At 34.6% G+C, this 27588-nt stretch overlaps 2 protein-coding genes across 2 annotated transcripts in view; one reads left to right on the top strand and one right to left on the bottom strand.

Moving 5' to 3' along the window:
- The window catches only part of LOC109033232 (uncharacterized), a 35385-nt gene extending 12757 nt beyond the window's left edge, over positions 1-22628 (top strand). Inside the window, exons 8-19 of the mRNA XM_072305208.1 lie at positions 147-549; positions 1233-1477; positions 2207-2352; positions 3050-3258; positions 3826-3976; positions 14153-14413; positions 15397-15594; positions 16394-16548; positions 17294-17402; positions 18007-18084; positions 20368-20609; positions 22292-22628. Coding sequence (XP_072161309.1) covers positions 147-549; positions 1233-1477; positions 2207-2352; positions 3050-3258; positions 3826-3976; positions 14153-14413; positions 15397-15594; positions 16394-16548; positions 17294-17402; positions 18007-18084; positions 20368-20609; position 22292 — 2198 coding nt within the window. The 3' untranslated portion in view covers positions 22293-22628. The remainder of the gene's footprint in view (positions 1-146; positions 550-1232; positions 1478-2206; positions 2353-3049; positions 3259-3825; positions 3977-14152; positions 14414-15396; positions 15595-16393; positions 16549-17293; positions 17403-18006; positions 18085-20367; positions 20610-22291) is intronic.
- Positions 22629-24306: 1678 nt separating this feature from the next.
- LOC109033243 (exosome complex component MTR3) lies at positions 24307-27507 on the bottom strand. The gene is made up of 4 exons (XM_019045771.2): positions 27233-27507; positions 25961-26214; positions 24867-25013; positions 24307-24637 (listed from the first exon to the last, which is right to left on the bottom strand). Exons 1-4 carry the CDS (start codon positions 27381-27383, stop codon positions 24350-24352), a joined length of 840 nt encoding a protein of 279 aa, XP_018901316.2. The 5' UTR covers positions 27384-27507; the 3' UTR covers positions 24307-24349.
- Between the last annotated feature and the right edge of the window lie 81 nt (positions 27508-27588).

Here is a 27588-nt window from a genome sequence, read left to right as displayed (position 1 = left end):
CCCTAAGCTCTAATCAGACTCATACTATCACACCCTATTATTGGTCTTGCTTCATACTTTCAGTCCTCCATAATTAGGAAGTGAGCTGAGTGCTTTTCAGCCATTTCACCATTTCCGCACAATCAAATATTTTGTCTTCGTTTCAGCTGCCAAGCTTGCCGCTGCGCAGGGCATCTCAGTCTCCAGCAGCGCTGTCATAACAGGGTCAGCAAGCTTAAACTCAGGCGTGAAAGTAAATGATGTTACATCCAGTCCTGCGATCGAGGAAACCAAACCAGCCTTGATGAACGGGCGGCTGAAAGATGACCACGACGATGGTGAAGACCACCGCGATGACAGCAACAGTGACAGCGAGAGTCATAAAAAAGAGTGGGAACACTCTACCAGCACTGGTAACGCATTCAACAGCTCAGCAACGGCAACATCAACGGGGGCTGTGGATGAAGCAAGTGCTAAGAAGAATGAAGAAGAGGAAAAAGCAAAGGAAGCACAGAAGGCACAGGACCGTTCGAAGCCTGTTTCAAGCACACCAATTCCTGGAACCCCTTGGTGAGTCTTGAAAACTTTTTTTGAAATTTTCATGGTTGAAGTCTCACCAGTCATTTTCTTTGATGTAGGTCTTTATTTACTGCCTAAGAAATGGTGCAGGTAATCTCATCTTGTAAGCAAACGCAACTAAACAGCAATAAGTTACCTTGTGCTATGAAACTAACGACTTACTTGTCTCAAGTGGAATTCCACAAGAAAGTGCTGCAATAATGATCAAAAGATTTGTCTGTCATCTACTTGTCTCTTAAAGTATTAGAAACAACTTCTTTGCTTCTCAACCTTGAAATTTTTTGAATTCCTGATTGGTGGTAACATTTATCAGGCGGTGAGTTTCTACTTTCACAACATGATCTAATTCTTTCGCTCATGCAATCCGTGCAGTTGTGTTTTTTCAAAATTTGGGTATGATACATTGTTCTTTTGTACTTTCATAATTTGTTTCAAGGCCTGAAAAGGAGTTCTTTGATTTTCTTGTCGGCACTTAAATGATGGCATGCACCAAGAAATGTGAACTCAATCTTGTTTTTATGTGTTGGATGAGCAACCAAGGAGTTTTGTTGCAGAAGTAGGGATTAGCAGAAACAAATTTTTTATATGGTGTGTATCGGAATCTGGTCTTTGTTACATTTCTTCTGCAATGTATCTGCAAATATGGAGTTATGATGGTTTTCATTCTGTTTCAGGTGTGTTGTTTGGACCGGTGATGGCAGGGTTTTCTTCTATAACCCATCATCTCGAACCTCCGTTTGGGAACGGCCAGAAGATCTCCAAAATCGTCCTGATGTTGACAAATTGGTCTCAACTCCACCAGAGGTGGTCAGCACAACTGCTGCCACAGAAAACAAAGAAGCTGTGAAAAGAGAACATGAAGCCGATTTAGACAGTTCAGCCGCCAAGAAACCGAAATTGGAGACAGCAGCCGTCAAAGGTGAAATTGCTCCCCTGTTTTGAGTATTTTAATTGCAGTTTCATGGCTTGCAATCGCTGTTTATTTAATTGGAGATTGTAATTGTTCTATTTTCATCATTTGACACGCATGCAATTTTATAGAAATATCATTATCCGCAAGTCAAGAGTGTAATGCTTGCTTCTTCTTAATACTCACCAAAGAAGAGGGTTATTGAAAAAATTTCTTGGGTATCAATGTAATGAAAGAGAAATTAGAGTGAATACTCCGAAGATTTTAGAGCCCATATCATTAAAAAAAAAAGTTTACAATTGCAAAAAAATTGGATTCGGTCAGTTGAAAAATCTTGAGTTGGAGCCTGATTTTAGGGCTTTCACAGAAGTTCATTTTGAAATCATCCCTAGGCCTTTAAATTTATTACCCTCTTGTGTTCAGTATCCATAAAAGTGAATTCATGTGATTCTTGAACTCACAGAAAAAATTAAATTGCTGATTTCACAATTCAATTGCTGAAAAAAGTGACTGCAATGTTTCAACGTAAATTTTACAACAAAAAAATGCTAATTTAACCACGTGGGTGGTTAAAGTAGCATTTTTTTGTTGTAAAATCTACATGGAACCTCATGGAGTCAAGCAACCTTGATTAATTTTTTCTATCCGTCATAAATCCAACTTTTATTTTGTCTCAGATTATTTAACGCTATCATTGAATTTTTTATATTAACTGTTATTCTTTGTTGTTTTTTATAGAAGAAGAAACTAAAGTCGAGAAGAAACAAATAGATATTGGTAAGGAGGCAGCAATGGAGGCAGAAGTTAGGGCTGCAAGGGAAAGAGCCATCGTTCCACTTGAAATTCGAATAAATTCATTCAGAGAAATGTTGACGGAAAAAGAGGTAAGAACTGTAAATTATTTTTTTCGATGATCATTCTTCTCCACCTACTTTTTGCATTTTGCTGTATTAGTCCAATTGTCTGTGACAAATCTTTGATTTCTGATAACTGGGAATCTCTCTGAATATTTTCAAAAATTTGTATTGTAATTTTTCTTCCTTTCTGATGATTGGGTGTCTCATATTTTGGAAAAGATTTAGAAACCGCAAAAACTTGTATCTCATTTGTTGTGTTTCAAAATCTCCCCTCCCATTTTAATTTATGATCGGAAAATGAACCAACACTATTGCCAAAACATTTTTGAAGAATATTTCTCACAAAGCAGTAAAAAAGTAAGGGAAGTACTCAGTAAATGACTTTTGTATTTTTCCATTTAAAAAGGAAGTATTGACAGGAAATCTGTAGTGCTACAGACCAAGATATGTGTTTTTGCAGTTTATTGGTCAATATGGCAGTGCTACTGCCATTGGTGGCAACTACTTATATAATTACAGAAGTCTTTTTTCCTCCAGATACGCCTCTGGAATATATTTTTCAATTTATATTGGAAGTCAACAACGTATTGCCTAAAAACTGTTTGCATTATTGTACTCTGGTAGCTCATCTTTACATTAGTCTTTTAAAAGGGAGAAAGGAGTAAATTTTGTTCACAGTGTACCATACTTTTACTATGTTATAAAAGTTCTGCTCCTTTTTCAGGTTTCAGCTTTCAGCACATGGGAAAAAGAACTTCACAAGATTGTGTTTGACCCCAGATATCTACTTTTGACGTCAAAGGAACGCAAACAGGTCTTCGAGAAGTATGTAAAAGAGCGAGCTGAAGAAGAAAGGAAAGAGAAGCGGAACAAGATGAAGGAACGTAAGGACCAATTCCGGAAACTGATGGAAGAAGCCAACTTGCACGGAAAGTAAGTAACTAGAGAAAGTTACTAGTAAGTTACTAGAGAAAGTAAGTTACAGAAAGTAAGAAAGGTCAGGCACCAATAATGTTGATGAAAAGTCTAGATGAAGAACTTCTAAATTCTCGTTATCTGAACCCCTTGTAAGGGCTCTGAGTTGTAGTTATGATCTTATTTTCCAAGAGAAAACTGCACAGTATAGCTCAGTATTTTTTGAAATTTTATATTGTAACTTCCTTTTGATAATTTCTTCATGTATTTATTTTCTGCTGAACTGTAAAAGCAATTTCTAAAGCATAGCTGCAGGATTGTTCCCGCAAGATGCTCCATAATCTCTTTTGTTTCCTATGTCTGTGCCATGCTGCAATCATTTTCTTATAAATGGAAAGAAATTCTCTCACCCTTTTCGTGTTTTTAAATTCCTTATTGTAACCAGCACTTTACTTATTCAGGTAGAGAAGAAAAACCTAAAAATTAGTTTTGAAGGAATTCAAAAAATGAAAATTAATGAAGAAAGTATACCGCCATAGTATTTTTAGTCTTCCATTTAACTCATTTGTCTTCCTAATTTTCCAGGTCATCTTTCGCCGATTTTGCACAGAAGTTCAGCAGAGATGAGCGGTTCAAAAACCTAGAAAAAATGCGGGAAAGGGAAGGCCTTTTCAATGAATACTTACTAGAAGTACGGAAACGAGAAAAAGAAGAAAAGTCACAGCGGCGCGATCAGGCAAGTCTCTCTCCATATCCTCACTCTCCCTTAACCATATCTTCTGTATTTCTTTCAGGAACACTAATTAATTCTTTCTTTCCAGTTCCGAAGATGTCTCTCAAACGATGTTTGTCAGGACTTTGTTTTTCTTCCATCCTATTACTTTGATGCACTTCCAACATAAAGTGCAAAGTGGATTAATTTTTCGTGCAAGTGCATTTTGCACCCTTGGGCTGCGAGTTAATGAGTATACACCTTTGAATCTAAAGTAAACCCTGCTGATAATGTCAATTCACAATCAAAGTATGAAGTTGTTTGTTTAATGCTCCATAGTTTGCACGCATTTTCAATGGAATTGATGTCATCTGAGTTTTTCTTTAAAAATTGTTATCTTCGTTGCTTTCATGTTTTGTGCAATGAGTGTCTATCTTCGATCTAAGGCGTTCAGTGTATCATCGTCTCAAAATATTCCCATTCCAAAAGCGAGTGCACATGAAATATGTTACTGGTCAATTTTGAGAAAACATTGTAGGTTATTAACCTTAGGATGATCTTCTCTTGAATATAATGTCAATTAAGATCATTCTTACGACACTCCTCCAAGTAGCTAGTGGAGGTTCTGTCAGTTTTGCAATACCTCTTTTGACAAATTGGATGAAAGAGAAAGAATGAATAAATCGTTTACCATCCTCTTAAATTATATGAGAAGGATTAGTCATGACAACTATCTCAGACCATGATTTCAAAGTCTTGAATTTAAGCATCAAAGATGACTCTAAGTGTTCTGTTTTCTTTTCCTATCCTGTTACTAACAAGTATTTTGCAAAGTCAAGATAGACTAGTCAAGTCAAGTAGTTTTTTTGCTTGTGTTTACAGTCGAATGACAGCTCTAAGTTTAATTTTTAGTATTATTTAGTAGAGACATCTTGTAAATGTTTTGTTCTTTTTATAAAATTTTCACGTCAGATGCTAAATGCAAAGAAGCGTCTCTTTCAAAATTATTATTTGCCGCACTACAAATACATCTTCTGTAACCTCTTCATTTAAACAATGAAGAAACAAAGAGATTTTATTCTTTCAAAGAGAGAGTCCATTTTTGCCAATAAAATTTTCCAAGACGCAGGATATGTCCAACACTAAATCTTTGAAGTATGTTTTGTGATCATTCATCATTTATCTTTCAAGTGTATTTCTTGGAAGTCAAATGGATCTCTTTTGTATTTGGTTTCCTTAGTGGTGCACTGTGTCACTTTCTGGCTCTCTGAAGAGCCTCATTACCTAATGTTCTTTTACAGGTGTTTCTGTTTTTGAGGGGAGAAAAATCATTCACTGTAACTTGTTTGCCGACTAGAAATTTACACTAATTTTTTATATACTTGTGGGTGTTCGTTTATGATCATATTTACTCGTATAAACTTTGCTGCATACTGAAAATCTTCAAACTTACAAGAAATTAAAACACCTTAATAACTTTATTATTCTAATTTGAAAATTTAGAAGTGCCTAATATTCCCTTTCACGGACTTTACTAAATAAAAGAACTTACTCAAATGAAAAATGAAGAATTAACAAATTAATTAGAATGAAAGTCACTGCGTGATTTTGAAAAGAAATTTAGAATTTAATCTGTCTTGAGTTCTATGACGCCTACATTGACGTAGAGCATTTCAAGTCATCTTGACAGTCTTTAATTTGCCGTTTTCTCCGAATTAATCAACGTTGTTTTTCCTCAGCCCCAGCGTAACGTTCCAAGCTTTTTCCTTGCAGCTATTTTTTATCAGATCCAGTTGTCACGGGCAACCCCTCCATCCTCGTATTATTCACACTCAATTTTTTCAACTCTTAATCGTTTAAATATTTGATATGGTAAGGACATTTTTGTTTATTTCTTTCAGTAAGAGTCACTCAAATATTAATGAAATAAGCCGTGTCTCCGATTTAAATCATAGCTTAACTCCTATAAATAACTGACATTTTTCTATGAGTCGGAGACACTATTTTAGTAATTGTAAAGTTAATCACAGTAAATATTTCAACTAAAATATTCTAATGTGTAGGCAGATAATTACAGCTTTGAAGGAGTTTTCTAGTTTTTTAGAACTCAAAAGACCAAAGAGTTTTACATTGGTAGTAAAAAAATCTTTCTAAAATGAGTTTCAAATCCTTAAGTTTTCAATCAATAGACTGATGATGGAATTAGTATCGGTTTATTAACAATGATAGCCGCTGATAAATGATTTTACCCTGTTTTTCCTTCCTTCCATTTTTGTACCTGAAATCTTAGCAAATCCTGTGGAGGTTTTTTTCCTTGGAGGCAAGTTCACTCATTTTATGAAGTGTTCAATGCAACAAGATCCTAATGTGTCATGAAATTCTGATATGAGAGACTATGGAGACATGTTAAAGGAAAACTTAAGCATTTTTGACTGCTTATTGCATCACAAAAATGCATCCTTAACCTGGTTCTTGCGTTCTGATTGAATACATTTTGATACGCAGATCGACTTTTATGTACATTTTTCTTTTCATTTTTAACTCAGTCTACTTTACTGACGAAAATACCTAACCCAGAAAAGAAAACCCAGAACCAAAAAGAAACAAAATTTTATTAATGTTGCTTGTTTATTACTTTTACAAAACATGAAGATTTATTTATATAAAATGGACTAAGAGAATGATTCTGAATGAAAAATGAAAACTGAAGAAATTAATTCGAAATAACCAGAATTGGAAGAAAAGTAAATTCTTAATAAAGCTCTTAACAAAATCAGCCTACTAGTTTTCAGCTCAGAATTTTTATTGTGATCAAAGAGAGCAGATGAGCAGAAAAAATTTTTTTACCTCTTTGCCTGTCTATTCTTTTGCCCTTTTAAGCTCTAATATGTACCGCGAATCCTCATACCTTTAATTTTCCCTCTGTCAACTTTGAACACTCACAAAGCATTTTATTCCAAAAAAAAAAAAAAAATTAAGTTAGTCAATTCTGGATTGTTCGAAAGTTAAGCTGATACGTCATTGTTCTGTTCACTAAATTTTAAAATCTATGAACTGACTCTTGCAGTAGCCTGATAGAATAACATTCCATGTTTCGCGGTTGAGGTTTTAAATTATCAAGAGAGTTTGATCTGAGAGTTCTGTAATGGGTCAGCCGCAGTCAAAAGCTACAAGTTATTGAGTAGGCTTTGTACGGGTTAAAGTGAACGAAAATCACATTGAGCACATCGGAATGTCTGGACATCAACTACTTTTCAAAACATACAATTTGTGCTAGCGATATTATGTATTTTTCAATTTACCATGTTTGCGGGTAATTTGTTTATGTTTATCTTAAACCTAATTTAAATAAACAACAAATTTTGCAAACTCCTCGCTTTTTAAAATGTTCAGTTTGGATTTGCACAGTAGATGGTCACATACTATCTGTCTTTTTACCCAAAGCATCAAAAGATTTTTTTACCAGGGATGCTCAGGGGTTGAATTGAAGGGGGGGTTGCCTCCCTCCCACAAATCTACTCGGCCAAGAGACGATCAATATACTAAAAATGTTTGAGGTCATAACCGTCCAATAATCTAACAGTTCCATAATTAATTTCATTTTTCTGTAAGGAGCCCTTTAATACCTTCTCGCCAGTATCAATTCTAATTCTGGCATCATCGCAGCCTTGCACTTTTTCGACAGCTTAAATTGGGCAGAAAGAATTAAGTGTATCTTAAACGCTGGAACTGTTCCCTTTGCATCATGATAAAAATTTCTGTTGCTTCAAACACGAACGATTATTAAGATTGCTCGTGAGTCAAACGAGCTGCATGTATTAGTTGTTATTAATAAAATTGAGGCTTAGTACTTACGACTTGTTGTTTATAATATCAGAGGGACCGCTGTCATTGAAAACCTGTTCAAACTTGCACAGTTCCGCTCACTGAGGTGCAAGGCTTTGTTCTGCTGTCTCGACATCTTGTGTAGAATTTCAGTAGCAAATCAGTGATAAGTAAATCAAAGGTATTCCACTCGTTCTCACTTAATGTTCTAAGTTTCATATTTACTCCGCCATGATCTTACTAGCTCGGCTCGTCCGATGAAAATTGAGATATCTTTTTCGATGCACTCAGGATAGTTTTGAAGGAGTCGCCTGTCATAACAATGGTTTTCCCTGTTATCTCTCCTGTCGTTTTTTGTTTTCTTTTTTTTTCCTTTTTATTGTCCCCTGGACACACTGAATCACAAAGATTCGTAAAGAGGCCCCAAGCTAGAAAATAATTGCTACTTGTGAAAGATCTATTCTTGAAAGTCTATTCAAAATTTAATGAAAAACCGTGTGTATTTCGACGTACCATTCAGAAGGAAGTAAGACGAAAACAGAAATTAATCGAGCTGACAAGAAGTAACTAAATGAGCAGATTTTATAGGGGTCAGCCTACTTACATCAAACAGATAATTTCCTATCTTGTTTATTTTTTCAACAAAAAATTAATCATCATTTTGACGTGAGATTTTTAAGCACACTCCTTGTGAGCCAAGGAAAATTTACAGAAAGTTTCAAGACATTGTGTTGTTTAGTCCTCCATTGAAAAATGGAGTTAAGAGGGAATTAGTTCATATGAAATAGAGTTACGTTGATTCTGGTTAAATCTGTCCAATTACTAATGTCGAGGAAAGTGAATCTAGTTAACTACTGAAATTTGTCTCCTTTCGTTAATTTTTTCATAAGGATTATTTTATTCCAATTGCACTTTAAATTAACGAGTGAAAATCATTGGAATGGCAGGCTTAAGGGATAAATATTTTTTTTCTCTCTAAATCAGATGATTCTACGTACGTGCATATCAAAGCTGTGCTCCTGCTATTCTTTTTATAGTTACAAATTATTTGAAGACATCTGTTGGAAAAAAAAAAAAAATCTGATATACACAATGATCCATCGCTACTATTTCTTTTTAAAAATTATCGAAGTACCTGAAGCGGTATCATGAAGTATAGAAAGCAAACTGGAAGATTTTATTTTTTGTTAGTTTACTATCTGATGTATGTAATTATTTTTTAGTGATGATTCTACTTACAGTGGTTTATTCCCTCCCCTGAGTCGGGAATGATTGTCGTTTTAATTTATGTCCGCAGTTCAGAGTGTTTGTCTTCTTGTGTAAAAGTGATGTTTATCAAAATACACTTAATCTTTCATGTCACGAGACTAGTTGGCATCTTCATTTGATAAGTTTTCTGTTGTAGTATTATCAATTGACTGATCTCAAATATGCAAGCACCTCAGTATATTCAGTTTACCTTAAATTTTGGTCTCTGGTACGGTCAGTATCTCATTTGATAATACTACAAAGAAAATGTCATGAAGATTGTTCTCATTTGCAGCAAATGCCGCAAGCCACACATATTGTAAGATGTTATTTTAGGATGAGTCTCAAATTTTACGAAAAAATGCCAAAAATTGTCATTTCGATTTACCCGCAAAATTAGTTATCTTTTGTCAACAACCGCATTAACATTAATGCGCCTTTAGCCAGTCTCCAAGCAAAGAAGGTCCATTCCATTTTAAAGAGCCCCAGATAACGTTCTGTATTTGTTTTGTTTCCAATGTCTGAATCTTTTGTACAAGCTGGAATCAGTGAGCTTAGAGATTAAAATAAAAAATAAAAATAAAAAAAAAAAAAAAAAAAACCAATGCAAGCAATGTATAAAACATACAAGATTTTTACGAGTCCGTTTTGGAAATCTTATGGTCATGCAATGTGAATTTCAAGAGGCATATTTGTATCCGAACATCGTACTTTCTTACTAACATCTTACTTTGTGTTTGGTTTGTGGTCGTGTGTGTTCCATTGAGTGTGGTATTTTCAATTATACTAACCAAATTTTTAGAGTATATTCTATTTCTTTTCAAAGTAAAATATCTGGCAGGGAAAATTATCATCAATTTCTTTTTTCTCTATCTGACGAAAAGCCAACCCTAAGCATTATGATACATACAGTCTTGATCCCAGACTGTTTTACACTTTTTAACAAGAATAGTTCTGACCTTCATATCTCCTAAAAGTCCAGGTCACAACAAGAATTATCTTACAAAAGCCTCTGCGGACTTTTATTTCCATTTTTCATCTGTTTGCATGATTTTCTAACAATGTTGAATATTACTGTCACTAAATTTTCCAACCAGTATACGAAGTCTTGTAACCGTTATATCATGGAAGAAAGATTTCCTCTCTTTTTCTCTTTTGTTCTTTACGTTTAAGGTATTTACTTCCGAATGCTCTCTCTTTTTTAAACGTTTGTCAACTATTTCACATCTCGAGCTGACATTAGCTGACAAAAAGCAGCTAATTTTCTTTAGTGAGTAAACTGACCATACCAAGTGAGGAGAAGTTGAACTTACCTGTTCTTTTTTCTCAAATAATTTCAGGGGACTCTTCTTTCATGAATTGAGGAGTTAAGTGGTTGAACCTTAAGTCTGGAGTATTAATTATATGATATGTTGTTGCCAAATAAATAATTAAAAAAAAAATGTATTTTTTTATCTTTTCACAAGATATTGATTTTGCTCTTAATGTTGTATTCTCTCAATTTTATCAAGTAATATAGATGTATTACAGACGCATTGGTTGTATACGTGTATGCTGCTAAGCAGATCTTGATTTTGTCTTGTCACTACTTACGCACTTTATCATATGGACTGAATTTGACAGAAATACACCAATTCGAATAAAGTTTGAATCAAGAAGAAGAGGTTCGAATTTTATTCCTCCATCACTGAGACTCAATGTAGAGCACAAATTTTAACGACCATTTTCACGCTTAAAATATTTCACTTGACTATGAATTTTTGATCGGAGAAAAACGTAAGACTAGTTGAATTGACAACGACCCTAAACTCTTTTCTCCAAAAACGACTCTATGTATTAATATTAAAAAAAAAAAAAAATTCAAAATTTTTACGTTTAATTTTTTACTCGGTACGTTTCTGTTGAACTGAGATCATGTTATTCTTACCTCTGTTGAATCTTTAAGGTTCATTTTTTTCTGCCACATTTTGGGCTCTGTTCTTTGTGTGAATGTCTCTCCTTACTTTCTATGATCAGTCAACTCAGATAACTCATTTTCATGTAACTAATTGACTAATAATGAATTCTTCCTTCTCAGCTGGGAATATCTCCAATATCTTTTGTTGATTCCAGGGTGATACGCAATTCATATTTATTTACTGTGGATTATCCTGCTAATTTGCTTTTTCCCAAACAGGCCCAAAATTTTGCTGAGCAGATAGAAGCTACGCCGTTTTCTCCAAGAAATATATTACATGATTTAGAAATCGGTCTGAATGAAATTTTATCAAAAGATTACCATTAAAATCTTAAAATTCTACCTTGTAAGATTGAGTAAAAAACTGAATTTTCCGTCCTGATTCACGGAGGATTAAAACTGAGGATTCTTTGAGGATGACCTGGTTTCCCTATGCCTAACCTGATTCAATTTTTTTCTCCTAAAGTTACTCCAAGTTTGTTAGTTCCTTCTTAAATTTTCAAGGACTCTATTGGAAAGATGTCTGTTTTAAGCCTCATACTTTTCAGCAAAAATGAGAGAGGGAGAAAAAAATTTTTAAAAAAAAAAGGAAATATTTGTCAAAAATATGACTTCCTTATGCCGTTTTATTAGACTAGAACCTTATTTAATTTTTAAACAGAAATAAATTTTTCTTAATATTATTTAAGAGTTGAGAAACACGGAAATCCTCAAACAAACAAACAAACAAACAAATAAATAAATGAAGAAAAAGAACTACGAACAAACTTGAATGTAGACATTTTAATATTGTTGTGGTTAATATATGTTTCATACAAAAAACCTTGGTAACTTTGAAGTAATGAAGGAATGTTTAAAAAAGGAGAAATCCCTCACATCTTGCAGCCTTTAGTTGATTATATTTTATTGTTTTTCGTTCAGGTATGTCATTAATTTGTTGACTATCTACTGTCTCCCATTAATTTTTCAGGGAAGAAAACATATTGTCATTTGAACAAAAAAAAAAAAAAGGAGGACATACCGTAATTATTCCTAAATTTTAGTCTGGTCTTCTTAGTAGCTCCCTCAATATTCATGATCAACATTATTTATTTCGTTATGCTCCACAATAAGGTAAAAGTGAAAAGTAGAATAGAAAATAGCTTTTGAATAAAGGAAGAAAGAAAAAATATTTTAAGTAAAGAATGAATTGAAAAGTAGTTCAGATTTTTCGGAAAACTTTGCAAAAAAAAGTCTGTTTCAACAGCATGCTGAGCAAGAATAAAAAATTATGGTGGATATAGAAAAAAAATTTCAGTTTGTACTTTATTTACACTCATATTTTTCTCTCATTAAGTAATCACTGTTTTTGCAAGAGCAATTGTTGAGTTAAGAGTACTCATTTTGTCTAATTATAGTGGTGATTCTTGAAAATTGGCAACACTGTCTTTCTTCCATTTAAATGTATGTAAAAGAATCGATTTGTGGCCTCACCTTGAATCGATATTTTCAATGGCTTTAAATGGAGACAAAACAATATTACCAACTTGCAGAATCACTACTGTCAAATCCCACTTTCCTCTACCTTTCTGTAGGAATAATGTGAGAGACACTTTCATGGGCTGCTAACTTCAATTTCTTTTATTTTATGAATTTATTGCTACACGTTTATCTTCCAACACCACCAGCGCATGAACAAAACTTTGACTGTTTAGCTTTCCATAGGTTTTTTCCCCCATCAGTTTATCATTTTCATTTCAGTTCATCTTCTGCACTTCATATCAGGCGAAAAAAAGGAGAAAGCATACTTACATTCTCATTTTTCTGCAGGTCCTCGCACTGATATTTTTAAAGAAGAAATCTCTGCATCAATTAACTAATTGTAGCCACTAATTCAATTTATTCTTTTCCCCTCGAATAGGAACAAGACTTAATGCTTCATCAGTTTTCTTCGGGATATACTAATTGTTTTTTGTTTTGTTGTGTTAGTTATTTTAAATAATTTAGGTGTCAAATCATCACTCAAATGATCCTTTTGATCAGAGGCAGATCTAGCAATTTGGCAACACCGGATTTCCTACATTTACACTTGTGTTAAATAATCGATGATTGTTGGAGCACCAGTCCCCTCCAAGAATCGATTCATTCCCATAGGTTTAAATGGAGAAAAAGAGTGTTGCCAATTCGCTAGATCTGCCAGTGCTTTTGATCCTCTTCTTCTTCTAAGGCAAAATGAACCAGGCCAATCAATAGTCTTGCAGATTATGCGCAGCAAATTGGCGACATAACTTCTGAGGGATTCTTTTCATTTTATCATTTTTCTGCAACGTCCGAAAATGTCACCATCTTAAAATTCTATGAAATCTCTTATAGCCTTGAAAATGAAAAGATGATTTTAGAGTAGTTAATCAAAGCTTTGAAATTAGTTCTTAAGTATTTTTCATCTTGTGTCTTTCTGATGTTCCTGAAAAATGTACAAGGTTTTTCCTCTTGATGCAAGAGCACCATTTGTGCCAGTACCTGGGATTGTACACTTTGTTTATTTTATTTTATTTTTTAAAATCTCTTATTGTACTTTGAAAACAAAAAAATATGCTATAAAAGTGGATTCCTAAATGTTAGTATTTTTAAGAGAAATTTTCCAGTGAATTGGCTTTTGAAATGGCACTTATGGTTCAGTTGCATACAAGAGGCTTGGTATGAGAAATTAGTTCAAAATTCTAAGAACTGACTCTTATCTTCATGTCTGTCATAATCAAGGTTTATTAACAAGTTTAAAAAGTTGAGCATCTTGGTTATAATTTCGTTTTCTACTGAGTCAAATACATTTCAAGTAGAGTTAGTAAATGCAGTCGTAAAATTAAACAAACTGAACTTATGCAGTTCGTGTAAAGATAATTTTTGAGAAAAATTGTTCATTGAATTTGCCCCAATATTTCACAGCTTGACAATATTTCAGATGAGGATAAAGTCATTTCTTCTATTTTTTGAATCAATTTGCTCAATAATTTTCATGAATGTAATTTTTCAAATACATTACTTCCTTTTGAATAAGTTATAGAAATCATCACACATCTCGAAAGTGAATCACTTTGGTCAAAACCGCGACAGTACGAAAAAGTAGACAAGAAAGGGAATTTTGATGGATCTCATTTCTTTTTCTCATTGGGTGCTTTTTTTCATATTTACAGGTGAGAAAAGATTTCTTTGCCCTGTTGAGAGAGAGCTCAGAGGTTACTCGACACTCACGCTGGAGCGAGGTCAAGAAGAAACTGGACAATGATTCCCGTTACAGAGCAGTGGATTCCAGCTCCACAAGAGAGGACTGGTTCCGCGAGTACATCAAAATCCTGAAGGATGAACGCAAACGGGAGAAGGAGAAGGACAGAGACAAGGATAAGAAGGACAGAGACAGGAAAGAAGATTCGAAAGAAAAGGATGCAGAAAGTGACGTAAGTTCATCTTGAGTTACTCTCGCTTGAGAAAACTTGCTAAGAAGCTCCCACCTTAGGGTCCCTCTAAATATATGGATTTCTGAAATGGGCCGCTTCAAATTCCTCAATTTCTTCAGAGGTTCACAAAAGACCCATGCCCAGAATTTCAGCCCGTAATCAATTTTTTCTGAGGAATTTCTCGTAAGGATCTACCAGATTTCATTCAACATTGTTTTTCTTGGCATTTATCGCCAGAAAATATTTAATATCCACATAAAGATTTATTTTTTTTTGTATCAGGTAAAATACTTCAACTTCGAGAGATAAAACACCAAACTCCACTCCACTACTATCACTACCCCGTCTGTTAGTTCATGTACCCTTTTTATTGAGCCTAACATATTAACAGCTTTAAAAAATCAATAGAATCGTTCTACTCCATTTGTGCAAACGAGAAAATATAATTCAAACTTAAAACTTTAATTGATCAAATCATTTTATAATTTAGTACTGTAGATATGCAACCTTTGTAGGCATGCGACCTTTGCCCATTAAAAGTTAGAACATCTTCATTTACTCGTCTGATAACATTTTCATCAGTAATTGTCATTTTGTCTTTTAACACGAGAGGAAAGGGAATCAGATGGATGCCTAAAATTAATTTATGCTTAACATGTACTAGACAAATATCACAAAATTGAAGGTAGCAAAACTGAACAGAAATAATTATATAGGGTTTCTTGCGGTCTGTAAAACCTGGAAAGTCAGGGTAATCATTAGAAAAGTCAGAGGATTTCGGGAGCAGCGTTCAGCAGAATTCAGCGTAATCATAAGGTAAAAATCTAAGTGGAAGTTTTGTTTGAAGGGCAGGGAAAGTCAGGGAATCAGAAAATGAAGGAATAGTAGAAACCTTTTCATGTAAGCTATGCTTTGCTGCCATCAGAATTGAAGACTGGTAAAGTTAGCTAATGGAATATTCACTGTTTAACATGTTGTTCCAGGAAGGAGCGGTAAACTCTGAATCTGAGCGAGAACAGCGGGAAGCAGAAAAACAAGCTAGAGTAGAAGCGAGTTTACGTGAAAGGCAGAAAGAAGTTGAGCGAACACTAGCTGTCCATCTACGCGATCGGGATAATGAACGAGAACAACACAAGCACGATGAAGCAGTCCAGCACTTCAACGCTCTTCTCGCTGATTTGGTTAGTTCTTTCTTTTTGATGTCTTTATGTGTACCTTTCATCACAAACAGAGGCAAATTAAATTTTCCTCCGTTACAAGCTACAAGGGTTTTTATTGGCGGTCGATTTGCCTATGCTTATTTTACCGTCCTGAAAGACTATGAAGATCACTTTTGCAGCATTGACTTGTACAGAAAATAGAAAAATCTTGTTCAGGGTTTCTGCAAGTCCAGAATTACCGGAAAGTCCGGAAATAGCATGGATTTTTCTCGAGCGGTCTAGAAGTACTGAAAAAGTGCGGAAATTCTGGAAGAAGGTCTGAGATTTATATTATTTGTTGTCATTTTTGTCACAGTTTGAGCGAGAAATTCACATTTTTTAAATTTTTCGAATTTTGTCAATTAGAGGTACTGAAAAAGTACGGAATTTTTCGGTGGGGAGGTACTGAATTTCTTGAGAATTTAATGAGAAAGAACTGTAAAAGTACTGATTTTTGGCCAGCCTGATTAAGTAGACACCCTGATGTTGAATCACTGTCGTTAGTGTCACTGCTCTCTCTCATAAATTTCTGTTGAGTTACACTGTTTCCTCTAATTTTTCAATAAGTTGAGATTTTTTACTTGAATGTATTGCCCTTTTGTGGGCTGTTATTTTATGTCAAAGTTCGTCTAGAAGCCCATGTGGCCCTCATATTTCCAAGATTACTCCCCAATTTCTCTAGTTACTGTAAAGTCTTACACTTTACTAACTGCGTGACGTAGCTCAATTTTAAATGGATATCATAACGAGGTATCATCTCATAATTTTCCCTATTTTTCAGGTGAGAAACTCTGAACTCGCTTGGAGAGAGGCCAAAAGACAGTTACGGAAAGATCATCGATGGGATCTGGCTGAACTCCTCAGTAGAGATGAAAAAGAAAAACTGTTTAATGAACACATTGAGTTACTTTCAAAAAAGAAGAAAGAAAAGTTTAGGTAAGTAACAATCAATTTCAAATTAAGTTAGGGTTACCGGTGGTCTGGAAAACCGAGTAAATCAGGGAAAGTTAGAGAATTTGTGGGAAAAGTCAGGGAATTTTTGACACATCTACCTATTGAAGTCTAGGGGCAGTCAGCTTACTTTTTTTTTAAAAAAAAAAAAATGGAAATTTTGTTCAACCGTCAGGAAAAAAGGAAATTTTGGAGTCAGAGATGGGCAAAAAAAGTTTGGGAAAGTCAAGGAATTTAAAGATGAAGAAATTATGGCGACCCTGTAAGTGCAATTAAAGGAAAAGTGGTCGAGACGTATCACCAATTCATTTATTCCACAAGACATTTACAGCCTTATACTGTACCAATCCTTTATCAGTTAAACCTCTTGGAAAGTATCTATCCTGCTGAGAAGTGTTCTTAATTTTTACTTACTTCACCATTTCGTGGGTAGTCTCTTTTAATTTTCTGTGGAAATGAAGATGCTGTAATTATGTACGTAAGTTATTTATGTGAGTGAAAGTAATGAGTTCACATTGAAAAGCTTCTGTCTGTGAAGTTTAATTTCGTTGTCTGAAGATAATCTTTTAAAATTCATGGCTGTTTGAACTGGAATAATTATATAAGTTTCCTACCAAGAACTGCATTCATTTTTTATCATTTTAATGAAAATGTCCGACATTCTTTCCTTTTTCTCTCTGTTTGTTTATTTGTATAATTATCAATTCATTCATATTTTTCTGCATCTCAGGCAACTACTTGATGAAACCAGCGAAGTCAAGCTGTCGAGTAATTGGAAAGACGTGAAAAAACTCATCAAGGATGATCCGAGATATTCCAAAATTTCGTGGAGTGATCGCGTAAGTTTTCTGTGAACAAAATTTTTTTTGCCTTACATTAGCAAAGTTTTACCCCGATTATCTGACGATTCGTGACGAGGATCCTGTCGGATACCAAAAAGTTGGTTAGTTGAAACCACCAAAAATACATTGAAAAAAATGCCATTTCAGGCTCTGTGTGTAACCGTAAAGGCCAATTTTCCATTGTATTTGTAAAATATAGACCTTTACTCCGTGACAATACAAAACCATACATTTATCAAGTTCTTGCTCTCTTGTTTTATGGCCAAAAACTCAATTTTGACTATGCTGAATCATCGAAGCGTAGGATAGTTTTTGGTTGGCTAACTGGGGCACTGCTGTATTTTCGGTTCAAGAAGTATCAAATTGCACATTAATTTGGTGTAAATTTCTTGTGCACTTTTGCAGTAATCTGTAGATTTGAATCAATGGATTCAGTAATTTAACGGATTTGTTTGCAGGCCCCTACAAATCTGATAAAGCAAGGTCTCATAGTAGTTCAATCGTTTGAAACTTGCAGTTTTTATATAAAATATGCCACAAGTCTTTTCTCTTGAGCCTTTCATTTTCTATTCGATCTCACGTGAGTTTTGTTTACTTGCAGAAATTAGAACGAGAATTTAAGGACTATGTTAAGGATAAGTTGGCGGATGCCAAAACAAATATTAAGGAACTTCTCATGGTAAGTCGCTTTCTTTCCTTCCAACAGGCCTAATTTAATGACAAAGCGCTAATGAAACATCGTTATTAACCTCGTAGTTTTGTACTTTCATGTAAGATATCAGCCTGTAAAATACAGTAAATTATTCTTCACTAACTGTACTTATCACTGAAGTGTCGAATATTTTGATGCTGTGAGTATAACGTCCCTAACAAGAGGACTAAGAAAAATTTGACTCTTCCGTTTTCCTTGTTTCTGTCGTAAAATTATTGGTCTGATACGAAAAAATAAATATGAGGCGAATTGACTACCTCTTTGCTCTCTGTAAACTAATTATCAACCTTAATCACTTAATAATTTATTGGATGTTACAAACTGATATCTCCCTGAAATTTTTGGTTTCAAATGTCCTAGTATAAACCTCTCCTGATCGCGTGAAATCACAGCTGGTTTGAAAAATGTTAATATGTTGTCTTTCAATGTGTAGCCCTTTGTTTTTTAGCTTTTCATCTAGCGTATTTTTCACCCTCACCTGTTGTTGCGTATGGACAATAGTTAATCAGGCATATCCAGAGGAAAGCGTCTTGCGGTGATGTTTTGGTGATGATTTATTTTGTAGTTGAAAGTTTGATAGTTTTAAATCAAAAATCAGAAAAATTTCTTTTGACTGGGTCAGTTGATGGTAATAACTTCTATTAAGTATTTCAAGTAAACCAATTTAATTTCCAATAAAATCTGTAAAGTGAGCAATTCAAAATCCTGTCAGGACAAAAAAGTTTTCGGGTAGTGTGAAGAAAAAAAAGCCAGGAAATAAAAAAAGGGAAGTTTCATTTTTTTATTTCAGGATGTCACTTTATATCTGAGTTTTGGAACCTGCTAACCTCCAAATTCGAAACCCTAAGTAATCTTACTGATAGAAAATTATTTTGAATTGGATAAAAAAAATCAGAAAAAATTGAGCGATGAAAACTATTTAGTGAAAGTTTTGACGTAAAAGTTGAATATGATTTGAAGTAATGTCATGGAGTTATTGGTCAATCAGTAAACCCTTTCATGCATTAATATGGACTTCATTTTTTTCAATGAAGACTAAGCCAGTCTGTCGCAAAGTTATCATCAAAAAAAGTTCATAGGTTGTTTTGAACAGGTCATTGCGAAATTCTTAATTACGTGCCTAATTATGATTCAAGGGAATGTTGTTTCAAAGACTAACTTAATTTCAGTAATATCAAATCATCTTGTTTTTCAACTCATCAGTACTGTAATCTCATGGACTGTGGAATCCAAGATTAGTAAGACCAATTAGACCAACATTTTGCAGATAGGAACTACAGTTTCCATAAAAACACCTTTGTGCATTGGGAAAGTAATGTTCCATACATGCTTCTAAAGCGAGTCAGAAATTGGAGTTCCTAATTTCAAAATGAAGTCCAATTACTCATTCTTTTTCGTCACCTTCATTCAAACGTTTATTTTTAGTTCAATAGCATGCTAATTCTCTGGTTTTGATCCATCTGATCTCACTTTGATTCTCATTTGAAAGAAGTTGTGACAGAGAACGAGAACGAAAAAGACTAGAATCCTTTCCTTTTATCGGCTTTCACTTGCAATCACATCTTCAATTCACCTTTCTATTCAAGCAGCTGTTATAATGGGAATAAGTTGTCGATATTTTCTCAAAGCACTGAAGAAATAAGCATTGGCTGAGTAAAATGTTCACAGTTTTCTTTGTGTGGATTTTTTTAAACTTAAGAGTAAAATTTAGTCAGTTTTTTTGTTTCTCTCTGTCGCATTTCTACGATTGAAATGTCGTCACGGTTAGTAATCAGCTCTCACACTGCCAAAAAGTATCACTTTATGCCGGCAATTCAGCACCATTTATTGTAAAATCGTCAAATTTTGATTTTGTAAAGAAATTTGCTGTTTGACACCAAAAAAAAAGAAGGCCAAATCAATGGCTAATGTGCGAAACCACGAATGTCCGTTTACAAATTTACAGACTTCCAGTCTTACTTTATTATTTTTTCTCTTTTGAAAACTAGTGAACTTAATTTCTAGAAAACTTCCTTCATTTTTCCTTTCTATCAGCAGAATACTCCTTATGAATTTCAAGCTATATAGTTGACTTGTTTTTCTTCAAAAAAATAAGATAGAAGGAGAGATTGTGAAACACTGCAACACAGATACTTAGTTTTGCACTTTAGCCATAGAAATTCTATTAATTAGTCCCTAGCCATTGACTGACCCAGCAGGCACCACGACTCTCTGCAATTTTTCCAACAACTTTTTAATTTGCTATTTCAGGAAACGAAACACTTAACTTACAAATCTAGGGAGCTGATCCGTGAAAACGAAGCCCACATGCAAGAGGTCGAAGAGATCCTGAAGAAAGATCGCCGCTACTTAGTCTTAGATCACCTGCCTGAAGAAAGGACTGAATTAGTTTTAAGTTATCTTGACGAATTGGAACAGAGAGGACCGCCTCCTCCACCCACAGCCTCCGATCCATCTCGCAGAGGTGGCATCAATGTTAAACCGCAACTCTGGTAAGTTTTGTCACCTAGATTCAGGGTTGCAAGCGTGAAATGAAAAATATGAAAGATTGGAAATTTCAGTGAAATGTTTCATGAAATTTCACAATTCTGCGGAAAATATGTAACATATTTTCAGGAGCTGGGTATGCATCACGAACTAAAAAAACCCAAAAAGCAAAAACCAGTCGGCTTTCATTTACTTTTTCATTCAATTTCGAAAAAATGTTTTCAATATTTATCATATTTTTCTGAAATTTCATGAATTATTTCACATGAAATTTTAAGATTTTATTTTTCATGAAAAATTGCAATCTAGGCTAGATTGCAGTACCCTTAAGATATACCTGCTTTTCAAACCTCTGTCAGGGTGCTTACAGGTCCTGAAAATTGGGAAGTCCAGAATTTTGATGAAAGGTCTGCAAGTAAGGAAGAAGTCTGAAAATCTGACTCGAAACCCGGAAAAATTTAAATCAATTATTATACAATGGAAGGAAGGTAATTTTCAGATTTTTGCTGAGCCAACAATGTTAATAAAAATGAAAAAACACTTACCTACCTGCTGTAATTTTGCATTTCCTCATAGTAAAAACTTAAAACTTGATGGCTCATTCTGAAATGAATTCATCTGCACTTCTCTGGAGGTGAAGATTTTTTTCTCTCTTCGCGTATGAGTAAGACTTTGAAGTCCAAGCTTTATCAGTTTTTTACCATCTGCATTCTATGCTCCTCTTCCAACCATGCAATTATAAAACTAATACTTTGATAGGTAATTAGTAAGTATACTAATGGTTGTAGCGAAAAGGGTTTAAGTAATAATCAGGTCCAAGGCAGTAAGAATACTATAATTTTTTTCAGGAGTCTGTAGACACCATGTCCTATCCCCTTTCTCACGAAGTTTAACCTTAGTTTGAAGTTCATTCCTAACTTCAGTGCTGCCTTGAGCTTATCTCAGCCATTTATGGCTTTTTTCAAGGTTAAGAAGCTGCCTTAAATGGATTTTCTAAGAGTCTGATGATGAAGTAAAACGAGCAGTTGAATCGGTCAGCCAGAAATGAAAATACAAGAATAATGGTAAAAACCATTTCAGGCAAATTGTTCTGCATGTCAGAGCCGTAAAATATTACTCATAAAGTAATTGACAACTTAATCACATAATTAATTAATCTGAGGTTAAAAACGAGTCGATTCAGTTCCTATGAAAGACAACTTAGAAAAAAAATGCTATTGTTTTTCTTGTGTTTTCGTTTCTGGCGTTTGGGTCTTATTGAGTGTGACCGATTTCATTAAAACATGGCTCAAGGTACAGTCTTGCAGAATTTTCTTTAATACATCTCAAAAAAGGATGTTGCATTGGCGCAAATGTATCAAGCTTAAAGTGGACTATGTTGAAGGGGAAAAAAAATTAAAAAATTCTAACTGTTCACACTTCAACAGCATTTTTGTTTTTAATTCATCAAATTATTTTTACTGGACACTTTAATGTTGAAGGCCTTATTTTTCAAACAACCACTTGAAAAAATCCTGCCCTGTTAAAGTTGAGCTCAGTAGAGAAAATAAACTTTCTGCCTTCTGGTGCGAGTTTTAAAAAGTACCAGTACTAAAGGAAGATAAGACCTAAATAAGAAAAGTTTTTTTTAAACTCTCAGCAACTTTGTAATTTCTTCTCACTGGTAATTTTTTTTGTTTATTTTCAGATGTCACGCAATTAGCAAAACTCAGGACGATGGATTTTAGCACATTTGGAGTTGGAGGGTGGACTTGGCTGAAGAATTTTATGTTTGACATGTCTCAGCACACAAGTTTGATTAAAGTTTAATGTAATTTTAAAATCTCTGAAGCTTACAATCCACCGCCACAATTTTTCAATACCAGTAATTGATTTTTTCTCATTATCATAATTCACATTTTTCATTTATCACTCGCGTGTATCAGCCTTCGGTGCTTTCGGCAGTTCTCATTTTACTCATGTTTATTTTTAATTCCTGTATGACTTTTTATGATAAGCTTCAATAAATTGATCACAAACCTGTATGGAGTGAACTACTTATTTTTTAAATTCCCCTCCGTTTCTTCTCTAATGGACCACTAAACAAGGTACGAATTTCAGCATTCTGATACATGTTTCTTAACTAAAATTTCACGTAAAACATGATACGCACAACGAAAATTAGCGAAATAAACTCCTTACGAAGATATTTAATAATTCTTGGTGCGTGAATTCAAACCATCCGCTCATGAAAACTCAATGCTCTGCGTGTTTCACATCGAGCGCTAAACGTTATCATGACAGTCTCTGCGATATAAAAATCTGGGAACCTCGATCTTGACGCTTTGGCTCAGCTTTAGCAAATTGCTTATAGTTTGAACAATACATGGTGGGAAATGAAAATTGCTCAATTGAGAAGCTTGCTGAAACCGTTGTAGTGCGCGATTTGACTCACGTAGAGCTTTGAGTTTCTTGTGAGCGGGCAGTTCAAATTCCTCGTAACCAATGTGTAATAAAAACGTTAATATCTTCGTTAAAAGTTGGTTTCAGTAATTTTCGTTGTAAGAATCGTGTTTTACGTGAAATTCTGGTTAAGAAACATGTAAAAGATTGCTTAAATTCGTACCTTGTCTAGTGGTCCATTCCCCTCTGTTTCTTCTTTAATCTCCCTTCATCAAGAAACAGAATGTATTGTGAAGTTTCATGGAATAGGATAACCTGAAGAGTATGGGTATATTTTCCTGTGGGCTGATTATTGTAATTAATAGACAAAACAACAGAAATAGGGGAAATGAAGCGAATCTATAGGTTGAACCGGGTAGTTGTTATAGATTAAAGGGAAACTTAATTCACTAACTACAGGGTCTCTTGTGGGTTGTTCAGTTAGTCTATACTTGCCTCCTTTGTTTATTGCAACCATCCCTTCCACCAATAGGATCACTCCATTTCCTCTTCGTCTTCTTAGAGGTGTCGTCAGCTAAGTTGACGGTTGTTTACTTTCGGTTTGCAGGCGTTTTTGCGTCACTACTATCCACATGAAAACATCTGACTCTCTCAGAAGCAAGAACACAAGCTTGGATAAGTTTTTTTATACTTTCAAACCTTGTAACACTTTAATTTTTAGCCACACAGAAATCACAACCACAAAAAATTTGCAAATCATAACGAATAAGTAGTTTTTTTACGATACGATCATGAGACTGATGTTTTCAGTGTGGATAGTAGCGAACGCCGCTTTGTTCAGAGGCCCAAATTCGTCGTAGGCGCTTGCAAACCGAAAGTAAACAACCGTCAACATAGCTGACAACACCTCTAGTGTTTCGCTTTATCTATCAATTTCAATATTCAGCCAGCAGTACATTTTGATAAAAATTTATTACATTACTTGAATTCTCATACCGGGGTACAGGAAATTCTTTGCAGCTCAAATTATAAGTTTAAATTATAGTTGCAATTTTAGTTACAAGATTTCCGCATAAAAGATCCTGAAAAATATCTTCTTTCCGCAGAAAGGTCAATTCCAAAGAATGCCCTTGGCTTAAATATTTGGGGGGAAAAAGCATCCTTTTTCCTTGCAATCTTTCATTGAAAACTTTAATTATTTGCCCACAGATTTCTGTATGCTACACAAGAGGCTAGGGCCATTGAGCATTTCTTAACTCCTTTTATCACACTAGGAGTTCATGAGAAGGACTTAAAACATTGAGGAAGAGTATCAAAGCATTGAAAAATTAAAATATAAAATTTATTACACCTATAAAATAACCTAAGAATATTTTTTCTTGCCTAGACTTTTCTTGACATTTTTTATTAGACATTGTTGCAAGAGGGGGTAGATAGCATTGCAATGTTTAATGAGAGCAGGTATCTTATCTTCCAAGTGACATACACCTATAGTTCCTGATATTGTGAATTCAGAGACTTGCTCTAATGTTGACATGTAAGTCAACGTAATAACAGCTTGAGGGTCAATACTTTCAGCGGAAGCTGTTTTCTTGCAAAGCTGCTCTTCTTCATTCGTTGGATCCACGAATTGCAAATGGCGGCAGATACCCTGAAAATAAAGAGCATTTGGGATTAGCTCTTGATTGTTAAATTTAACAAACTAGCCAAAAATAGAAAAATCTATTAAATAAGTGGAAATAATTACAAAAAGTTGCACATTTTCTAGATGTGATGCCCTTAAAAACACAGCAGACAATAGCATTTAAAAATAAGGTATTTAGAAATTTGATGGGCAAGAATCACAAGAAAAGTAAAAGAAGTAGAAAAAAATTAATTACCACAGAGACAGCTGTGACAAGATCATACATAGGAACACTTGCATCGGCTAGAGCAAGACTTGCGCAGGTGATCGCAGCAGCTAAATCTGAGCCGTCACTGTCCAAAATGTAGACGTAAATATCCACTTGGAAGTTAGGAAACTCATGCTGGAACAGAGCAGAAAGATGAGACCTAAAATTTCAATTTTCTATTTTAGAAGAAGGAGTCCTTGCTTTGATACAACTTGTTTCAATATAGATGGAGCTTTTTGATGCACTTGCAGAGATGAAGATAAATTTCTTAATGCGACTTCAATGATGGAGCCGTTGAAGGGTTTTAAAAAATAGGTAGAAGGGCAAGGTGACATTTTGGGATGAAAAAAGAACAGAATTAAGAAAGAATGTATCTATTCAGAACTACTTCAGAATTTACTTTTCATTCTCCCTCAGAAAGAGAGTGAGTTTTTCCAAGTAAAATTTTGGCACACTTTCAGGTGTTCGAATTTTGTAGTTAACCTAGAGTCCAGGCAAAATAAGTTAACGCACCTTCAGACTGCGACAGTAGATCGTCTGTCGCCAGACAAGCACTGAAAGTTAATGCTAGGGATGGCGATTTTTCCGAATAAATCGATTTTGGGAAATCGATTTGATTTTCGGGAAAAAATCAATTCGATTTTAAAATCGGATGGAAAAAATCAATTTAAGGAAAAATCGATTTTCTTCGAAATCGATTTTAAAACACTTAAAAATCCACCTTCAACGCCAAAAACGAAACTGAACTTTGAAATGAAACTCGGGTTTCACAGAATTTAGGCCTTTTTGTGCCACATTAACGTAGAAAATTTCGATTTTTTCAATAATTCGATTTCTGCTCGAAAAATCGATTTCGATTGAAAATTGGCAACAAAAAATCGATTCGATTTTCTCGATTATTTTTTCCAAAAAATCGATTTACCAAAATAATCGATTTGGTATCACCATCACTAATTAATGCAAGAATCAAGATGGCAGATCTTCTGTCGCAGTCTTAGAGTGCATAAGCTTATTTGGCATGGATTTCTACGCTGGACGCTGAGAGTTTTAAGTCAGTAAAATAAAAATTATTAGGAGCTTACCCGACAAACAGCAGGTTCAAGGGCTCTCCTTAAACTGAAACTTAGTTCCTTCTCCTCGGCATCTCTGATGTGTCCTCGTCTTTTGATGCAAGAAAACGGTGCAAACTTGAATTCACAATATAACTCTCCCATTGGACTGAACTCATTTTTATTAGGAATTTCTCTCGGATCGAAGACGGAGCAGATCACTTTGGTGTTTTCGTATTCAAGATATGCAGAACCTTTGGCTTGAGAGTTAACTCCAGTCTTCAAAACTGCAACAAAAAAAAAAAAAAGGGAAGGTAATTAAATTACCTGTTAGAACTGAAGAAAGAAAAGATTAGACGGAAGTCACATCAACCGGAATGCATCAATCATCAATGGGCTAATTGGTTAGCATGATTATTTCTATTGAATGATGCCATTCTCTGATGTGACATTTGTCCAATCTTTTCTTTTCCCAGTTTTAATAACGTAAAGCAGAAGAGAATCTAACTACCATCTTCTTCATTTCCTGATTGAAAAAGAAAGGCACCCAACTTACCTAATTATCACCTTGAGTTTCCAAAATTTTCATGGCACAATGACCAACATCTTTACAGAATGTCAACTTTGCATCCTCTATTTCGTAGTCATCATGATATTGCAATTTTTCGTATCTTTCGATTGACGGTTATCACTTCGAACGCAATTTTAAAGTTATTTCAGGGTGTTTCTCGGTTAGATCTAGAGCGCAAATGCTTAGCAAGTTACAGCATTATTCCAAAAATTATCAAGGATGTCCTAAATTCCAGAAATTAAAAAGAAATCAATTAACTATCAGATTGCTCTGCAGAGTGCTGAGGATCAACCTTAAAATCATTTAGGCCCTGTCCACGCGAGTGCGGTTCGAGGAACTTATTCGACAAACTGCTCAGTTCCCGGAACTTATTCCTTAAAACAAGGCATGCTCAAGTGGACAGCCACACGAGTTCGCCCGAACTGGATCCGGAACCTCAATAAAAGTATATAATTATGGCAAAATAATAGATTATTACGGCCGCCAAAGTAACAATAATAAATGTCAAGACATGTAAAGGAGGTAATAAACAAAAACAAACAAATTCACATCAAAAGAAACATATGTAGAAGCTCCGAGTACAGGGGAAGTTCCGGGTTTTGGAGGAATAAGTTTTAGCTCAGCTGAAAACTTGTTCCAGGAACAAGTTCCGCGAACCGCGCTTGTGTGGACAAGGCCTTAGACCATAACCAGATCTTCGATAAGATGAAAATTGGACAGTAAAATATACTTACAGACAGGCCTATGTTCGTTTGGTAATCTACCGTTTTTCCTTTCTCCAACTTTGGGATCTTTGAAGTCTGGTTTGCGACTGAAGTCTGATAGATAATAATGATAAGGTATGGTGGTTTCAGGGCCGGTTATTCTTTTTGAGTCAGATGGCATCCTTACTAAGTGTTATTGGTTCCACATAATACAAATTTGAAAGTTGACAAAAGGAAAACTGTAATACTTTACCGCCGGAAAATTGTAATCACATGCACATGTTTAGATTTATGTTTAGGGTTAGGTTTCAGTTTTCAACGTTGCCGGGCATAAATAAAAACAAACGAAGATGCCTCATACGTCTGTCATGACTAATTATGATATT

This window comes from Bemisia tabaci, chromosome 10 (assembly GCF_918797505.1).
Source record: "Bemisia tabaci chromosome 10, PGI_BMITA_v3".
In the NCBI taxonomy this organism is placed as follows: Eukaryota; Metazoa; Arthropoda; class Insecta; order Hemiptera; family Aleyrodidae; genus Bemisia; species Bemisia tabaci.
Note: the sequence above shows the minus strand (reverse complement) of the source record. Positions and strands in the feature narration are given on the sequence as shown.